The 12,606-nt window shown below is 51.8% G+C and overlaps 1 protein-coding gene across 1 annotated transcript in view; it reads left to right on the plus strand.

Annotated features, from left to right (window-relative positions):
• Efcab8 (EF-hand calcium binding domain 8) overlaps positions 1-3,072 on the plus strand; it is a 32,732-nt gene extending 29,660 nt beyond the window's left edge. Inside the window, exons 18-21 of the mRNA XM_013010677.1 lie at positions 959-1,088; positions 1,559-1,757; positions 1,879-1,977; positions 2,839-3,072. Of these exons, the coding sequence (XP_012866131.1) occupies positions 959-1,088; positions 1,559-1,757; positions 1,879-1,977; positions 2,839-3,072 (662 nt within the window). The remainder of the gene's footprint in view (positions 1-958; positions 1,089-1,558; positions 1,758-1,878; positions 1,978-2,838) is intronic.
• Positions 3,073-12,606: the final 9,534 nt, after the last annotated feature.

Genomic DNA, 12,606 nt, shown 5'->3' on the forward strand with positions numbered 1-12,606 from the left:
TGCTTCTGGTAGTGAATTGAGGACCCTGTGAAACTCAGTGTGCCATGCTGGCTGCATGGCTGGCAGGTACTCTGCTGCTTTTTTTTCATTCTTTCTAGTAGTTCCTTCCTATCTGAACCAAGCTGAAGTCCAGGAATTCCCCAAGAAGAAAGCAGCTCCCAGGCCTGCTGCTTCTTGAAAAGCCTTCCAGAAAACCAGAAGTGGCACTGTGGCTAAAGTGGTAGAGTGCTTGCCTTGCCTTGCACTGAAGAGCTGAGGGACAGCGCCCAGCCCAGAAATAGGACTCCCATTTTTTTTTTTTTACCCTTTTTTACCCTTACTACAGCTCATCTCAACGTCTGCCCCATCTGACGTGCGTGGGCCCTGGTCTTTTTTTTTTTTTTTTGTGGGTTGTGGGCCTTGAACACTGGGCTGGGCGCTGTCCCTCAGCTCTTCAGTGCAAGGCAAGCACTCTACCACTTGAGCCACAGCGCCACTTCTGGTTTTCTGGTGGTTTATTGGAGATAAGAGTCTCACAGCCTTTCCTGCTGGGTCAGGCTTTGAACCATGATCCTCAGATCTGAATCTCCTGATTACAGGATTACATGGGTGAACCACCAGTGCCCCGCCTTCCCCCCCCCCCATTTTATACCATGCTTTCCATTTTATACCATTACCATGGTTTTCTTCCCCTCTTTTTTAATTTCTAATTTTTTTTTATTTTTTTGGTTTTCTTCCCCTTAACCACACGTGGGGCAGGGTACTTCAGGCTGGAGCTCCAGGTATATGAGAGGGCTGCTAGTGGTGGGTTCCTCCAAGCGTTTGTTGAGTGCCCAGCACATTTCCTTCCCATGGTGGATACTGACAGTTGGGTGAATGCCTGGGGGGAGGGGGTCAACCACTCTCTGGCTGACTGTTGGGGTAGAGGAGAAGGGCAGTGGGTTGAGAAGCTTCTGAGCAAGGATTGATGGAATTACAGGGACATTTGGCCTGAATGTTTGGAAGAGACTACAGGATGCCACGATGGACAGTGGTTACAAACAAGCTGAAAACTCAGAGGAGGAAGACATCATAGACAGCGTTTCTAAGGCCCCCCAGCCGGATCTGCAGTGAGTCCCAGCCCACTGGGCTCCTCTGGCCCCAGCAAGGCCTCTGGGAACCTTGGCAGCTCCCAGGATGCCCCTCCCTGGGTTGGGCAGTGCCAAACTGGTTAGCTTTCAGAAAGCCAGTGCCTGGGGACCTGCAGCTCATTCACAGTGGCTGTTGTGACCCAAGAGCCTGAGATTCTGAGGTTGGGGGATGTTTAGATAGTCCATTGGGGAGGTCCCTGGAAAGACAAAGGAGTACCAGGCTCCTTGCAGGCCAGTAGAGGGAGTGGGAAGAGCAGCAGAGCTTGCAGGGCTGCATCTGGGCGTGTTAGCCTTAGTAAGCCTTGCACACTGATAGTTTCTAGCAGAGCAATGGAGACACAGGAAAGGGCAGGGCCAGGCCCAGGAGAGGGATACTCCTCTCAGGGTTCCTGGGAGACCCCCACCTTGTTTAGTAGGAAGAGTGTTTTGTGAAGGAAAGCCTCTTGTAGAAGGGATCTATATGAGGCCCTGGCATATCAACGGCGGGAGCAGGCGGTACTGATGGACCTTCTGAACCAGAGGCCTGAAAAGGAGGCTGAGGCATGGGCCAAGCTGCAGAAGATGGCTGTGACATCACCGTGGCCTAGAGAGCACTCCCCGCAAGACATCGAGGAGAGCTGGAACAAGTGGGAGTCTCATGGCAAGCAGGTGCAGTAGGCGGGGAGCTAGGGTGTTTGTGCATGTGTGTGTGTGCACACGTGTGTGCTTGCAAGTGCATGTGCAGGCATGACACTAGTTTCAGCCTTTCCTCTCCCCCATGACCCTGCAGCTGAGTGAAGTCTTGGGAGCATTCTACAAGCCCAAGGAGCACTCTCGGACCGGTAGATTCCTGACCACCAGTGTGAATTACGGCTGCATGAAGCAGCAGGTGAGGCCGCTCCCTGAGACCCAAGGGCTGTTGAGGCCAGAGGACCCAGTCTTGTGCAGTTAGCACTCCAGTGGGAGTGATGCGGTCACTGGTCTTCTGTTCTGTATGAGGCTAGCTTGGCTGGTGTGTTTGCCACGGTCCTGGTTGAAGTTTTGTCCCTGAAGACAGAGGGCCCAAGGCCTTATGGGAGGAGGTCCTCCTTGGACCTGGGCCCAGTCTGCAGCCTTCAAAATACCACAGTAGCTTGTATCTACCCTTGAGTGCTATTTGCTGCCTATGTCCCCACCACTGTGGGTGCTCAAGGGCAGACACACAGGAAGGTGCCAGGCACACAGGAAGGGGTGGAGTACCTGGAAGGGGTGGCCCTTTGTGGGAAGAGAAAAAAGGCATGGGTACATCCCAGCCTTTCCCTCCTTGTCTGCCATAGGGCAAGACAAGGCCCCCCCTCTATGTGCTGGGAGAATAATGAAAGTCACATCTCCGAAGGGCTTTTCTCCCCATGCTGTACCTCTGCCCCTGGCCTGGAGGGGGCTCCCAACCCAGCTTTGCAGTGCCAATGGGAGAGGCGGAGTATGTCCTCTGAGGTCCTCTGTACCGGGCTCTGCTTTGGGTTCAGCTTGTAGCCTGGTTCTAAGAAGGGAACAGTTCTGGTGCCAGGGCCTGCCTTTCAGGGTTGCTATGGCACTCAGAAGCGTGTTGGGGGATGGGCTGAGATGGCCCTGACTTCCTTGGTCATTGATCATCACAGTAGGCTCGTATGTATGGGAAGACCTCAGAATCCTTCCTCTCTGCAAGCCTCTCTTGGTCCTGAGTACCCTCAGCTCCAGCAGGTGACCCTGCCGCCTTGCTCTACCCCCCTAGATCTCACCTCTGATCTACCACAGCCTATACGTCAACGAGCTGGAGCCCACCCAGCAGCTTCCTAACGTTAATTTACTAACGTTCAAGATCACAGAGCCGCAGGTCCAGCGTATCATCCACTGGGATGATGAGTCTACCCCGAAGCAGCCGCCGCCGCCGCCAGCCCTTCCCTCTCCTCTGTGCCCCCTGCCGCCTCGGCATCAGAGCTGTTGGACTCCATGTCTGCCTCACTGAAGCCTCAGGCTTCTATCTCCTCTCTGCAGCCCCATTCAGCCACCACAGCCCACTCCTTCCTCTCACTCCCATCTGAGTGCTCTGAGTCCATTCTGTAGAGGCCAGAGACCCTCATGCTCACAAAGCGGGGCTTTTGCACCCTGTCCTGAGCTACCCCTCTCTCCAGTCCTCTAGCGGAGCACCCGGGCCCATGGGGTCTTAAACATCCTGGGCTCACACCTGGCAAGGCCCAGAGGAGGTGGACCTTTCCTGGCAGCTCTCGCGCTGCCTCTCTGGAAGTCGTCTCTCTAGCTCTCTTCTCTCTGACTCTGGACAGAGTCCTGGAGAAGAAAATAAAATTTCTTGAATATCAGAGTTCTGCAGATGAAGTGTTTGGGCCGTGTCCTTCACTCTCTAAGATCCCAGTGGACCTCTGAGATAGGTTCTGTTTCCTGGCAAGGCCCTGGGAGGACCCAGAGACCAGTCTGTCCCCAGGATACCTGGGTATGCTGGTTGGCAGGTGACAGGCTGACTCCTGGGGACAGGGGCTCCGTGGTGGAGAGGCAGGTAGTCACATACTGTGGAAGCTAGATGGCCCAGACACTTGGTCCAGCCTCTCAGAAGACAGGCCCAGAGCCATCTAGTGGTAGCCATGGCTGTTTGGCCCCTGTGTTTTAAACTGCTCTGTGCCTGGAGAGGTATGGTGGGTGGGGCAGGGGAGGAGGGATATTGGAGCAACACCTCACCTGGCTTTGCATCTGGCCAGGCCAGAGTCCTCAGCAGGTCAACCCTGTCCTGGGGCCCATGGAAACTCCTGGACACAGAAAATGCCATTCAGAGGCCATGAAGCGTCAGGCCCACCACTCACCTCATGCCCTTTCTTCCAGGTTTAGTGCCCATGGCCAGGGCACAGTCTATGACATTGGATAGAACAAAGCCTTCAGACTCACCCTCACCGTGGGCATGGGACCAGGGCACCCCCAAGTCAGCTGTCCTTATGGATGGCAGAGTTGAGGCCTTCCTTGGAGCTGGTCAAGGGCGGTAGGTCTGGAATCCGCTGCTAAATGGTTTGGAAAGGCCCAGGAAACCTTGCAGCTTTCAGATTTTCAGGCTGTTTCCCTGAGTCTGCCATCCTAGAGACTGGGAAGGTAGATGAGACAGGAGGTCCCAAGTCTGCTTGTCCTCTTAAAGTCCCTGTGTCTCCTTTGTGGGATGTATTGAGCCCTGGGCCAGATGCCCTCCTGTGAAGGAGTGGTGCTGAGTTTGAAGCTCGCCCCCTGCTGGTCCACCATGAGGTCTTTGGACAGCCTTCTGAGAAGCCTCAGTCTCCAGGACTCCTCTGAGTGGCTAGTGCCCATCTCTGGCCTCCCTGAACCCTCAGCTTGGGGTTGAGCTGGGTTGCGAAGTCTGGGGGCAAATGGGATCCTCCTTCTATGAGGAGCTTGTCCTGGTCCTGGAAAGGCCATGGCACTGAGCCCCCTTCCCACCCTCTAGTCACAGAAGAAGCCATACTCCTAGCTGGCCTCTGCACTGACTGGGCTCTTACTACATGCCAGGCACCATACCCAAAACTTCATGTTCTAAAGCCTTCTTCCCCCTCTATTTTAGCAGTACTGGGTTTGAATTCAGTCTTATGATAGCTAGGCAGGTACTCTAACTGAGCCACTCCCCTGGCCTTCTTTGCTCTTTCTTCCTTCTTTGTTTTCCTTCCTTCCTGCCTGCCTGCCTTCCTTCACTCGTTTTGGGGCATAACTCAGGGCCTGGGTGTTATCCCGAGGCTTTATTGTTCAAGACTAGTGCTCTACCACTTGAACTACAGCTTCACTTCCAGCCTTTTTGGGTAGTTAATGGGTGATCAGAGTCTCATGGACTTTTCCTGCCTGGGCTGGTTTTGAACCATGATCCACAGATCTCAGCCACCTGAGTAGCAAGGATTAGGCCAGGATTAGGCATGAGCCTCTGGCACCTGGCTTTAGGTATTTTTCAAATAGGACCTCACATTTGTGTCTGGACCAGCCTCAGACCATTTGTCAAATGTACACCACCACACACAGCTTATTGGTTGAAGTGTGGTCTTGCTAATTTTTGTCCAGGCTGGTCTCAAGCTTCAACTCCCCAGATCTCTGCCTCACAAGTAGCTGGGATTATAGGTATAAGCCACTGTGCCCAGCACCTCTCCCCTCCCCCAGATCTTTTTATTTTTGTTGGTTGTGAGACTTGAACTCAGCACCTGGGTGCTGTCCTTCTTTTGCTCAAGGATAGCACTCTATCACTTTGAGCCACAGCTCCATTTCTGATTTTCTGGTAGTTAATTGGAGATTAGTCTTATAGACTTCTGCCTGGGCTGGCTTTAAAACGTGATCCTCCAATCTCAGCCTCCTCAGTAGCTAGGATTACAGGTATGAGCCACCAGTACCCAGCTAAAGGCTTCACTTTTAAATACTTGGAAACATCCTGAAATGTAGGCATGAATGTTCTCCTAATCTGCCAGATATGGAAACATGTCCAGAGAGGTCAGAGTGTCTACCCTCAGGTCCCCCCAGGATGCCATACCTGGGATATGAACTCCAGAAGAAGGCTGACTGCAAGGCCTATCTTTTTTTCTATTTTTTATTTTTATTTTTGGTCAGTCCTGAGGCTTGAACTCTGGGCCTGGTTGCTATCCCTCAGCTCTTCAGCACAAGGCTAGCGCTTTACCACTTGAGCCACAGCACCACTTCTGGCTTTTTCTGCTTATGTGGTGCTGAGGAATCAAACCCAGGGCCTCAGGCATGCAAGGCAAGCACTCTACCACTGAGCCACCTTCCCAGCCCTCTATTTTCTTTTTTTTCTTGTTTTTAAAAATATAATTTTATTGTTATTTAAGTATATTTTTTCCTGGTTATTTTTTTCTTTTTAAATAGCTTATGTTTTTAAACTTGATTTTGTGGAGGTAACAAGTGCCCAACACCTGAGCTGTCTTGATTATCATTGTTCAAGGTAATAGCAGAAGAGTGCAGCACAGTGACTTGGGCACAGCCACTAAAAGCAGAACTCTGGCAGCTGCTTCTCTTCGCTCAGCAGGTGAAGGGGTTGACAATTCTTCCACATGGCCAGAAGGGGGAGCCATGTCCTTTCCAGAAAGAACTCCATGAAGCCAGGGAGATGGAGAAAAGCCACCGCCAGTGCTGGACCCAGGAGGACAGGAAGGTGTCCCTGTGGGATGCAGCTGGTCCGTGGTACTTGCCACTGGCTCTCAGATGTTTGCGGATACCTTTGTTTCTCTCTCTCTCTCTCTTTTTGGGTCTGGTCGTAGGGCCTGAACTCTTGGCCTGGGCACTGTCCCTCAGCTCTCCAGCTCAAGGCTAGCGCTCTACCACTTGAGCCACAGCACCACTTCCGGCTTTTTTTCTTCTGCTTATGTGGTGCTGAGGAATCGAACCCAGGGCCTCATGCATACAAGGCAAGCGCTCTACCACTGAGCGCTTTGTTTCTCTTTACCAAGCCCTCCAATCTCCTCTATGGAGCCTTTGAGTTGATCTCTACTAAGCAGAACAAGTGGTGCATTTTACAAATGGAGAACTGAGGCTCAGAGGGGAACTGTGACCGGCTCAGGTGCATACTAGCTCCCTGTGCTCCCCACATCTGAAACTAACCATATACTTAAGTGGATGTGTAGGTATGTGTGTGTGGGGTTGGTTACTGAGAGGTCCAACTACCTCTGCTGTAAGCCATCAATTCTGAGCCCAAGGCAGCATGTGGCCTTCTGGGTCTGGCAGATCCAGTTGTTTGAAGTTGCAGGGTGCGGGAGGGAGAGGCCCAGGGAGGTTTTTCTAGATGTCTCAGGTGAAACACTCTTTGATAAATGACTGCTTCTGTTTTTTGCTTGCCATTTTATGTTTGAAGAAGAAAGAAACGTATCTCATCTAAATTGTTGAATTTATTGGCATAAAGTTCATAAGTTTGACTTTACTCTTAATGTCTGTAGGATCTATAGTGATGCTCCTTTTTTTTTTGCTGGGGGAGGGGTGCTGGTACTGGGGTTTGAATTCAGGGCCTTGTGCTTTTGCTTACTTTTTTACTCAGGCCTTGTGCTCTGCCATTTTTTGCTGTTTAATTGGAGATAAGAATCTCAGAGAGCTGGGTGCTGGTGGCTCATGCCTATAATCCTAGCCACTAAGGAGGCTGAGATCTGAGGATCATGGTTCAAAGCCAGCCCCAGTAGGAAAAGTCTGTGAGACTCTTACCTCCAATAAATGACCAGAAAACTGGAAGTGGCTCTGTGGCTCAAGTGGGAGAGCTCTTGCCTTGAGCTGAAGAGCTCAGGGGCAGGGCCCAGGCCCAGAGTTCAAGCCCATGACCTCCAAAAAAAAAAAAAGAATTTCAGAGATTTTTCCGTCCAGGTTGGCTTTGAACTGTGATTGTCAGACCTCAGACTCCTGAGTAGCTAGGATTATAGGTATGAGCCACCAGTGTCTAGCCAGGGCCCTGTCTTAAAAAAAAAGGCAAGGAGGGGTGGCTCAGTGGGAAGGTGGCTTGCCTTGCATGCCTGAGGCCCTGGGTTCGATTCCTCAGCACCACATAAGCAAAAAGAAAAAAGCCGGAAGTGGCGCTGTTTTTGCTGAAGAGCTGAGGGACAGCACCCAGGCCGAGAGTTCAAGCTCCATGACCGGACACCCCCCCACCCCCCCACCCCCCAAAAAGGGCAAGGACTCAGGAACAAAGTGCTGAGAGTTAGGTAAGTAACACTCCCGGTCTGGATAAATTGCTGGGCCTTGGAGGCTGTCCTGGGCATTGCAGTTCCCTCTGCCCACAGCCCATGGTAGGACCCATAATGAAGACTGTTCAGTGACCCCCAGGCACAGGACCCTAGGTCTCCACCTGCCCTGCATGGGTAGAACTCAGAGATGACCATTCCTGACCCTTGGTGCCTCTGCTCTTGGGTGAGAAGGAGCTGTTCTCACTAATAGGCTCTCTGGTAGCCTCTTCTCCTTCCTGATTGCCTGGTGCTCAAATGATGGAGGAGCCAGAGCAGAGGGTGAGGTGGTGGGATCAGGATGTGTTCCGGAAGTAGAGTGGCAGGACTGTTGTGTGGATTTCCTGGGCTTTGGCCTGAGGTGAGTGACAAAAGCTCAGAAAGGGAACATGACTTGCCCCAGGCCGCCCAGCATAGCAGCCAGAGCAGAATGAACAGCTAGCTCAGGCCTGTCCCTGCACTTAGTTCCCCTCTCCCATTGTTCATGGAAATCAGCACTGTTACCTACCCTCGCTCCTTGTATCCTGTAGGACAAAGGATTCAGGCAAGATGGAAAGTGTAATGAAAGGAATTGTATTAGTAAAGAAACACAGCAGAGAAAGGAGATTATGCAGCATGGAAGATGGCACTTTAGTTCATCTTGACATCTTCAAGGTATAGACATGAACATTCAGCTTAAATAGAGGAATGATAAGGGACAGGACAAAATTATGCATAGTTTAAACATCCTGGTTATTAGTAGGACCTGCTGGTCATGATCTCAGTTCTGGTCTCCCTAGGTCCTGGAGACATTATTATCACTGTCATCTCTTGAGAAGAATAATCTGGTTCTCCTGAGATGATTTCTCCAGCTCCAGAGTGCATTCCACCATTATTGGTAATTATCCTCATTTGGGATTATCTGTCCTGCAAGGCCCCTGGTCCCTTAGGGGACAGTCCCTTGTCATAAAGATGTTATCCATCAATTCTATCTCTTCTGGAACCCAAGGTGATTGCAGGAACTGCTGAGAGAATGATTTAGAACAATGAGAAATACCTAAACTTTTTTCCTGCTTGTAGCTAATAGCAACAAAAGCAGTTGAAGTACCTGTTTTTAAAAATATACCCAGTGGCTCACGCCTGTAATCCTGTAATCAGGAGACTCAGATCTGAGGATCCAGGTTTAGAGCCAGCCCAGGCAGGAAAGTCTGTGAAACTCCTATCTCCAATAAACCACCAGAAAACTGGAAGTGGTGCTATGGCTCAAGTGAGTGTTAGCCTTCAGCTGAAGAGCTGAGGGACAGAGCCCAGGCCCAGAGTTTAAGCCCCACAACCAAGCAAAAAAACAACAACAAAAAAAACACTGATGGGGGTTGTCTCTAGGGTGAGAAGAACAGTATTAGCCTTTGGGGTTTGAGTACTCCGAGATGGTGAGGAATTGAGGTCATCTCTGAATGAACTTAGGAAGTTATAACTATAGTATTTTCTCTTAGAAACCTTTGATCTCAGTTTCCTTTTTAGGTTCCTTTTGCCTTTCCCCACCTGTACCATGACCTATCACCACGACACTCCCAAATGCCCTCCTGGTTCTGACTTACCCAGGAAGGCGAGGCAAGGATGACGCGAGCCTCTCTGAGCCTGACTGAGAAGTACAATAAATAATAACATGCTAACCTCTGTTTGGTGGCACTGTCAGCCTGTCTAGGGCTGACAGGCCCTCTGGGAGAAAGAGGAAGTAGCCCCATCCCAAACCAGGTTGGAAAGTCTGCAGAATCCTGGGCACTCCAGTGCCTCCCTATACCTCTGGGCTCACCCATTTCTGGGATAGAGGTTCAGTCCCTCCACTGTTGGACTTCTGCTTCCTCTCTGCCCAGGGGGGCAACTTGAGTTAGGGGTGCCAGGCCCCGCAGCTGTATTCCCTTGGCTTCTCTTGGGCACAGGAGAGACAGGGCCTTTTCTGGTTCCTCCCAGCCATAGACCCTATCCACCAGTCCTGCCAATCCCGCCAATCCCAGCTCCCTTCCAGCAGTGTGGCAGATCCACACAGCTCAGCCCAGAGCTGCTGGGCTCACCTGGTGGTGTGAGCTCTCTGAAGCGGGCCCATTTACTGGCCATTTTGGGTGCTCTTCCCCTTGCAAAGCCCAGGTCTTAGGTTCATGCAGGTGGAGGTGGTTCATCCATGCTCACAGAAAGTCTGTCCACAAAGGTTTTCAGTGGTGCTTTGTGTGGCTACAAAACTGACTGGTGGCATTGCCAGTGGAGCGGCCAGCAGGGTGAGGAGGAGGGGGCTCCCTGGAACTTGACCACTCCCTCCACACCCAGTCTGAGGACTCAGAGGATTGTGGGGATAGGAGTCTCAACTGCTCTCCCCCTCCCCCCCCACTTTTCCTGGAGCCTGAGTCAGGTGAACCAGAGGAAGGAACAGAGCAAGTCCTTTGCTGGCTGCTGGGGATGGGAGCAGCCCACAGGTCCACAGGCCCAGAGGGCTATATACAGGGGCCCTGAGCCTAAGCCACCAAGGCTTCTTATAATCCCTGGGGCTCAGGGTCAAGTGAAGGGGTAGATGGGGTCATTCTGCTCTAGCTTCTCAGCCAGGAGTGTGGCCAACAAATGACTGGCTTCAGTCCCTGAGCCACGAGGGGGGATGGAGACCTGAGAAACTGCTTCATGACCGCCCACTGGCTCAGGCCTGTGGGGGCTCAGGTGCAGAATTGATTTGGAGAAATAAAGACCATGTGCACAGCAGGGGAGTCTCACTAGCCTCACCCACAAGGGTTTTGCACGCCCAAATCTGAGGCAGGGAAGGGGGAGACGGCATTTCCTAGTGCAAATAGGGGAGAAGGGGACCGGGCGAAGTCTGTTTCTGGGGCTATCACCCACTGCCTGTCCAGACCTCTGAGTCTCACAGAAGCAGGGGTCCTGGCCGCCTGCCCCAGTGGTGCTGCCCGGGCTCCACAGATTATGGAGATAAGCTAAATCCTGGGGCTCTGGGCTAGGTTGTAGGCGCCACTCTGGAGGCCTTAGGGGGTAGCTTGGCACTCTGTACCTCTGGGTCTGTCTTGGCAGACTGGGAGAGGCGACTTCCACTCTGGCCTGTGGCCCACAGTCTCTGTTCCAGGCCAGTGGGGCTGAGCGGTGGGCAGCCAGCCAGCCTGGGCATTGTGGGTCTGGGATGGTGTTTTGAGGTGACCCTAGGGGTCACCTTTGTTCTTCCAGATGTTGTCCTAGAAACAATGGAGCAGGCTCCTGCCCCCTGCTAGGCTGGTCAGGCTCTGTGGTGGGACATGGATAAGATGGGCTCCCTCAGGGGAGGGCTCCCTGGTCTGCACAGAGGGACTGTTCAGTTGCACAGTGCATATCTATTGCTCCATTTTGGAATGGCCAGACCTGGCAGATGGGAGGACATGACAGGGAGTGATAAAGAGTAGAGGGTGCCTGGAGACTCTTCAAGAGGAAGGGATGCCAAGTAAGGTTTGTGGGTCATGTGTGCGCCTGCCTAGAACATCCTGAAGAATTGAGAACCGAGAGGAGGGGACCAGCAAAGGGAGAGTATTTCCTGAGTGCCCCCCCTCAGAAAGTGTCACCAGTGTATAGTAGCCTAGAAGCTGCCATCGTCATCTCGAATTCTGGCAAGGAAAGTACAGATTTGTATGCAGCAAGTGGTGACCTGTACCTGAAGGAAGGGGGAAATCTGAAGAGCCGATATGGCTGACAGACTTGTCCTTCACACACGAGCCCCCAAAGCAGAGCAAGCAGCTGTCCTGAAATAAACACAGCCTGATAAGCTGATGAAGTGCACTGGAGGAGAGGAGTGTGGGAACCTCAAAGAAGGTGCTGGAAATAGAGGGAGGTGCTTGCTATGTGAGAGGGCAGACAGAGAAAGTGAAGAGGCCTGGTGTGAATGCAAGGTGAGGCTGCAGGGTGAAGCAAAAAAGGCTGGAAACGGCTTTCTGGGTGTTTCCATGCTAGAATAGGTGAGCTGTTCAGTAATGGCAGTGCAGATGGTAAAAAATGAAGTTAGATCCCTGCCTCACACCATACACAGAAATTGCTGATATATTAAGGAGGTTCAATACATCGAACTCTTGTAAGTACTAAAGAGTGAGTGTGTGTGTGTGTGTGTACATAAGTAAAACAGGAGAAAATATAACTGTGTGATAATACACCACCCTAGGGGCTGTAAGGAACAGATTGACTTGACTTGATGATAGGATATTTCTCTCTGCTGAAGGCCACGAAGCAAACGGAGAAGAGCTGGGAGAGGGAGTGGAGTGCTCACGAGTTTGCTTTTATCAATCCTCTGTACGATTTAGCCCTTTTCACAACAAGAACGGTTCACATAATTGTCAAGATGATACCAGGTTTGATGTGTGTGGCTTCTAGGCCCTCTGGTGGCTGAGTGTGTGTGTGTGTGTGTGTGTGTGTGTGTGTGTGTGTGGTAGTGGCAGGAGTGTGAGGTGGCCTCTTGAAGCCCCTTCCGCTAGAGACTGAGAGAGGGCTGGCTGCAGGCTTGGCACATGGCCTGAGGGGTGGACACGGCAGCCCAGCAAGGGCCTCTCCTGGGCGCCCTCCCTGGAGACAAGCACAGTTCCGATCTCCGCCCTTCTAATGCCGAGCTGGGCCCTTGCCAGCTTCCACCTGCCTACCCATGTCTGCTAGCAGTTTTCTTCCTCATAGGCTCCAGTCCCTGCTCCCAACCCTTTAGGGCCCTGTTTTGTTTTTTTAAATAACTTTTACTATTATAAAAGTGATGTACAGAGGGGTTACAGTTACATGTGAGTAAAGAGTACATTTCTTTTTGGACAATGTCCCTCCTTCCCTTGCCCTCCCCAAGTTTTTCT

Source organism: Dipodomys ordii, unplaced genomic scaffold (genome assembly GCF_000151885.1).
Source record: "Dipodomys ordii isolate 6190 unplaced genomic scaffold, Dord_2.0 Scaffold13, whole genome shotgun sequence".
Classification (NCBI taxonomy): Eukaryota; Metazoa; Chordata; class Mammalia; order Rodentia; family Heteromyidae; genus Dipodomys; species Dipodomys ordii.